Genomic DNA, 6,844 nt, shown 5'->3' with positions numbered 1-6,844 from the left:
ATTCTTTCAATTTTTCAAATTTTGAACCTATTACCAAGTTAACATCATTTGCTATAATACTCTGTCTTTTCCAATGATAACATTTTCTTGTAATATGACCAAGCTTATTGCATACAAAGCAAAATAATAGTCCTTTCAACTTTGAATGTCCTCTACCTCTACCATTGTATTCATTTTGTAATAATTTTCCTCACGTTTGTCCACATCCATTATTTGAGTCTACAATATAGTTAATTTTTTTGATCTCCTCCAAGTGTCAATTTGGGCTTGCAATATAGTTAATTTCTTTGACCTCCTCTAAGTGTCAAGCTCTTATATTCAATTACTTTGCCTTGTTTAATATTTGTTTAACACACTTATCAAAGCTTGGTAGTAAAATAGAATTATTGATTGATTGTATCATCATATCATAACCTCTAGGTAAGCCATTCAAGTTGAGATTTATTGTTATTTTTTTTTAAAGCACTTCTACTAATGTTACTAGTTTGTTCTTATATTTCCTTGCCAATCTCCCATACTCTTTGATATCATCTTGTTCCTACAAACATAACACAAAGAATTGAGAGTTAATTAACATTATCTATGATTGATCTCCACTCTGATATATTTCCTTGAATGTATTTTATGCATCACCATATCCATAAGTTTGTCACAAATGGACATCAAAATTCCTGAATGCACTTTGTTCTTTTCATGCTAAAGAGCTGCCACAATATTGTATTTGCGTCCGATCAAAGCAAGAAATATTGTTGATTCTCTTTTCTCTTCTACAATTGCCCATAAGTTCTCCTTGATAAGTACCAATTTCAACTTAGACTGCTACACATAATAATTTCTGTCACCAACTAATTTGTTGATTTCACATATGAAGAGATATCCTCTTGGTTAAATCTCTCCTATTTCTTAAGTTTTCGCAAGACATTCTATAAAACTCTATGACCAATCTTATGTCTTCTAATAGCTTCTACTTAAAGCCTATAGAGACGTGGTTTCAAACTAACAAGATTGCTAGTCTACATACTCTCAAGACCTTTGTTACTCTGAATGATTGATGGACTTTCTCCAACCATGCTCTGATACCATGTAGAATATTTTCAATTGAAAAAGTATCCTAACTTTCTTCATGAACTATATTTATACATCAAATTTAGTTTTACACATGCAATAATTCCTATTTTTATCTCATGTTTATTGCGACAGTCCATGCTACACTGACTACTTTTTCTATTTTTGACGATGAGATAACTCATCATAGACTTAAGTAATTTGAACTAAACTAGAGTTGATTCTATATCTTTCAACAAGACAATCTGAAATGTGTTCAAGGCCAATAACCACATTTCCGCCTAAGTTCAAAGCTGACAAGTATGCGAACCTGAAGAAGGCATCTGACTCGTGGAAAATTCAAGTTGTTTGGCAACACATTGACAAACAGACTGAGATTTCCATGACTGAGATTTCCATCAACATGCGCCAAGATGGGATTATACGGAAGGCATTTCACATGAGCAGAGAGGCAAAGTTCTAAAAACAGCACCTTGGGTGACTTGGCTATACCCAAGCATGTTGTATGAGTTAAATCGATTGAGAAAAGCAGGAGTGAAGTTCAGCCAAAGACTGTTGCATCAATTGGGGAAGCAGACACTTGATAAGCCCGAGCATCCTCATTTTGATCAGCAAGTTGATCTGCACAAAAAGAATTTCCACTCGCTTGATTCAGAGGTTTATGGGAAAGTGCAACATTGTTGGGAGAGAAAATACAGGCAAATTTATGGTGCTTCCAGACTTGCAGGCACACATTGACAAGACTCATTTTTCATTTGAGATAGGCGAAGAGAGACTTTGAGAACGTCACACTTAGTGAAGATTTCGTAGAGAATGTTGATGAGACCCATTCTGTTGTCAATATGGACAACGGAAAGACATTGGGTTTTCGCGGTAATGACAGTGTGAAGTATGCAGATGTCGTTTCTGGCGGGCAAGGAATGACAATGATTGTCCGCCTTACTAGAGGGATTCGAGCTCGCATTTAGGTGCCTACGCTGGTATTTGGGAATGCAATTTGCGCTCTTGCAATCAGAGGTGCTCGTGATGATGTTGTGTAGCAGACAAAACTGCGAAGAAAAGCTTTGTAACAAGAGTTGTGCGAAATGACTGGCTGAATTAGGAACGCTGTCAAATTACTCTGTTGCAAGGAAATTCGACCAGAACTACTTTAGTGGACAACTCCACGGGGCATGATTATACTGAAGCATCGTTTACATTACTGCAGCGGTTGAATGCAGTCATTAAGTATTTGCCTCCCTGCAGTACTGACAAGGCTCAACCATGCAATTGTTTTGTGCTTTCGAAGATCGGGGATGCTTGAACAGATTCCTGGGATCAATACAAGATAAAAGCTATCATGAGTGGCTATCATAAGAGGATTTCGGAATACAGTCCAAAGGAATGATAAGAGTTCAGGTGATGTACAGAATCCAAGAAAAAAGGATCTTTCTAAGGCTAATTGCAGAATCTGTGAGAAAGGTACATAATGCATTTGATGCAAATGGTCCACCATTTGCTAGGAAGGCTATGAATTGATATGGTATATCTTCTAATGTGAATGATGTATGGCGTTAAGAGAAAATCCCCAGTTGCAAAAGCTAATTGCAACATGTTTTAAGCATTTTATTGGTACTCCAATGCCTGCATAGGGAGCAAAATCACCTTCAAATTTATTAATGTGAAAACTATAAACCAAGAAGGGAGTGAGCAGGACTCTGAAGAGGACCCACTTGTAGATTCAAATTCAAATCAGGGTGAGGACGATAACGAAGAAGAGGAAGCAGAAGCTGGTCCCGGACATGAATTCGAAACTAATAGTGCACAGCTCCACAGTCATCCTCACGTTGATGCATCCAACAGAGCCCTCTGGCAAGCACAGCTCCTGACTACCAGCACACGATGGACACAGGGTAAAACCTAGAAATCTCAAAGAATCCAATTGATCTACGTTAAGCATCAAAATTTCGCGATATCAACTGATATCAAGATACTCTATTGTGTAGTCTGCATTTGCGACACTGTCCTGTCCACGAGCAGGCAGGGCATGCATAGCCCTGAGATGCTCCACCACCCCTAACAACGGCGTCAACTTTCTACCGATTGCCACCACGGACTGAACCGAACCCTGTATAGCTCTCAACTCCGGTAGAAACTTCGGCGACAGTACGCATTTTGTATACTGTCCGTCTAACACCATGCTCACCCATTGAAGCACCTGCTGCGACGACGGAACTCTGTAAATTGAATCCATAGACTCGCCCCTCGGCAATGGATTGCTGCACAGCCGACCGGAATATCGATCCAGCCATTTGCGCACGTACTGCAGAAGCTGCACCGCCTCCGACGTGTCCAGCTCCGCCACGATTGCTGCTAAAACCGCCTCGTCTTGCCCGGAGGCTACCAATGCGTGAAGACAGGTTTCCCACCCTTCGAAACCATCCACTGCCACTGCCATTGCGACGGCATAAGCTACGGCTACATTTTTCCTGCTCACCAATTTCTCGTATTTTCGTTTCTCACGCTCACTCGCTGCCGCTGCTCCTGAAGCACCCTCTCCCTCTGCCGGAACAATGCCCAATGCATCTCGCAAACGATACTCACTCATCCGGACATTCTCTTTTCTTCTGGCAGCGAGGTCTATGGCATCACACGCTGCTCTTCGCCACCCCTGCCGCACGACTTCGAACGACCTCCCGGACGCAGGGGTTATCTCCAGTAAAAACTTCAGTCCGATCATGAGGTCGGACGGGGTGAGGTCCAGCACATGATAAAAGCACAAGCAAAGAAAATCCGCCTTCCTGTGCTCCACTAGCTTCTGAACCAAGTCCGGATGGGACGCGCTGGTGACCAGACCCAACTCCAGCAAAACCTTCAGAGCGCCCCAGAACTGCAGCCCTAAACTGCACCTCACGATTGAAGCCAACAGCTTCCTACCAATGTGAGGCCCCACTTTCCTCAACACCCTCAAATACGAGAATTCCGCATCGGCCACCTCCATCGCCTCGTCGTCTCGCCCCGACGCTTTCGCCCCCTCCGCGTTCCCATCCGCCCTCGCAGCACTCTCCAACACAGGCCTCGTCATGGCCACGAATTCCTCCTTCGAGAAATCCCCGAGATTCCCCAATTTCTTTTTCAGCTCCGCCACAACCCGGTCCTCCTCGGCATTCGGACACCGCATTTGCCACGCCCCGCTCTCCCTCATCATCAAATCCTCGAAATAAGTGTCCGCAACACCGTGTGGCTTCTTCGCAACCCCTTTCTTCGACGGGGGCTCCGACGGCGTCGCCATCGACGGATTCAGCCTCCGCACCGCCGTGCACCACGAGCTCTCCACGTCCACCCTCGCAGCGCCATCCTCCACCTGCCCCGCGCTGCCCAGGAGCTCCAACAGCGTCAACGTCATCTCGCGAAGCCCCAAAACGACAATCACAACACCCAAACCACAGCAAACCCGTCTCGGCAAACTATGATCACGCCCTCTCCCTACTACTACTCCTCCTCCTCCTCCTCCTCCTCCGCTTCCCACACCACATCACAAGGGGACCCAATGATTCAGCTGCTCAGCCTCAGCCTCAGCCCCGCCCTCCCGCTCCCCAATTCGCTTGAGCGTGTGGGTGGGAGAGGGAGCTGGGAGGACAGGCCCGCCTGCCTGCCTGCCTGCCCATGCCATGGGAGAAACCCTAAACCCTGAACCCACCCTGCACCCACCCCCCCATTCTAATTTAGGGTTTCTCCCAAGAGCCTGCGACAACTCCCTCCCTCGCTCCCATGAACCTGCTGGGCCACCCGCGACGCTCCCACCCACCCCTCCCCCACAACAAAGTCACAAGAGGAGGAGAACATTTGTGGGTTTGGAAACATTGTAGAAAAAAAATTAGAGTGAGGACATGGTGAGAGTACTTGGCAATGGAGAAGAGGAAAAAAAGAGCACAACATTTGGAAACCTTTATTGAATGGATAGTGATTTAGATACAATTGTTTTGTTTCTAGTTCCTACTCAAAGTAAGTATATGTTTAGAGAACCATTATACTATGGACACCTTGCCTTTTCATTAGGTGGATATCTTCTTTACTACACATCAATTTGACAAAGAAATGAACTAAATAACCATCAGTTGAAATTGTATTTCAACACTAATATGTGATGTTTGTAACTTGAAATTTAGTATAATGGGCACTATCTTTATTGACACTCATAACTATATAATGGAATACAAGTTCCATAAATCAGTAAAAATAGGTTTTGTTTATATTAAACAAAGGTGACTTTATTTATGTTGAAATTCAAGTAACAAGAATACTGAGTGAGTTGTCAAACATAGTTTCAAATGATTATTATTCATTCTACTTATTCATTTAATCAATGTGTGGTAAGGAGGGAGAATTATATGTGTATGTGTTGTCTATACAAAGAAATAAAAAATAAAATTAAGAAATGGAAGATTGCCTATCTTACAGTTACTTATATTTATTAATGATATCTAGTAAATTTAGAGTCATTTTTTAAACAAAAATCCAAGTTATATTTTGGAAGAAAGTTCATTTGATTGCATGTTCTCTATTTAATCACAAGAAATAGGTCACTCCATTTCAAAGACAAGATTATGATAAAAACAAATAAACAAGTGAGACTTCTCTTATAGAAAAATGACAAAAATAGAAATAACTTGACATGTATATTAAGAAAAAAACTGGAATGGCTATTGCCAAAAGCCAAGAAAACTAAAGACCCTTGAAACTAGATTGGAAGCAAAAAAGAAGTTAAGAAGAGTGAAGAAGGCTTCACTCTTATTTCTATATATACTATCTAACTAGGGGCTATGTGACAATGTTTTATAGGACCTCCAATATGTGTTGACTTTGTAAGACACATGCCTTGACTTACAAATCAAGTTTTTCTACATATGGGCCACATAGTGTCAAGGACATGAATCTCGAAGAAAGGGAATCCTCAATATACTCTTCTATCACTGAAGAGAACTAGAAAGTCACTCAAAAGGTGATGTAATATTAACTAGAATGGCTATTGCCAAAAATAAGAAGACTAGAAAGTCTTGAAACAAGACTAAGACAAGAAAGGTGTTGACAAGAGTGAAGAAGGCTTCACTCTTGCCTCCATACATACTATCTAACTAAAAGCTACATTGCGATATCCTATAGGACCTCCAACATGTGCTAACTTTGCTAGCGACATGTCATATCTTGCAAGGTAAGTTATCTATGTATGCGCCACATAGTTGGCTTGTTCCACAAGCTACTAATACATGGTTAGTTTTTTGGCCAAGTTTCTAACCTACAAACACATCTAAAGTCAAAACCATATCTATAAAGCTTCTAGGAAGTTTCTTTAGAAGACTTTATAAAATTATTCTTTTTTACCTAATTCTACTTAATCATATAAGTAACTATTGAGGTAAATATATATGTCCGTGACATTATCCCCCGCTCTAGGGACGAGTTCCACGAGGAGCGGTCTTCATATGTTGAGGTAGTCCAAGATGCGGCAAATTATATTTGCTACATACTCCAATCTTTGCTCTCTTCGAAGATGGTTGATAGGTCCTCTCAACCATCTATAGTATCCCATACCAAGGTGAGAAGACCACCCTACTATTTGGTCATTGTTAAGGCCTTCATAACTTCTTTCAAATAAAATATTTGGAACATCGTCAGGAGTAGTTCCTACCTCAAATAAATTCATTAAATATCAGGATTCTCTTCCAAGGTCGTGATACCAAACACGTTGTATCTCGCCATCTATTCAAAGAAGGACATGTCATTCTTAAGGATCTTTATC

The 6,844-nt window shown here is 41.6% G+C and overlaps 1 protein-coding gene across 1 annotated transcript; it reads right to left on the bottom strand.

Moving 5' to 3' along the window:
* Nucleotides 1-2,960: 2,960 nt before the first annotated feature.
* Nucleotides 2,961-4,681, bottom strand: LOC112286694 (uncharacterized). The gene has a single exon (XM_024528876.3). The coding sequence runs from the start codon at nucleotides 4,448-4,450 to the stop codon at nucleotides 3,020-3,022; it is 1,431 nt and encodes a 476-aa protein (XP_024384644.1). The 5' UTR covers nucleotides 4,451-4,681; the 3' UTR covers nucleotides 2,961-3,019.
* Between the last annotated feature and the right edge of the window lie 2,163 nt (nucleotides 4,682-6,844).

The sequence above is a fragment of the Physcomitrium patens genome, chromosome 1, assembly GCF_059467195.1.
Source record: "Physcomitrium patens ecotype Gransden chromosome 1, ASM5946719v1, whole genome shotgun sequence".
Classification (NCBI taxonomy): Eukaryota; Viridiplantae; Streptophyta; class Bryopsida; order Funariales; family Funariaceae; genus Physcomitrium; species Physcomitrium patens.
The sequence above is the reverse complement of the archived record's forward strand: the minus strand, read 5'-3'. Positions and strand labels throughout refer to the sequence as shown.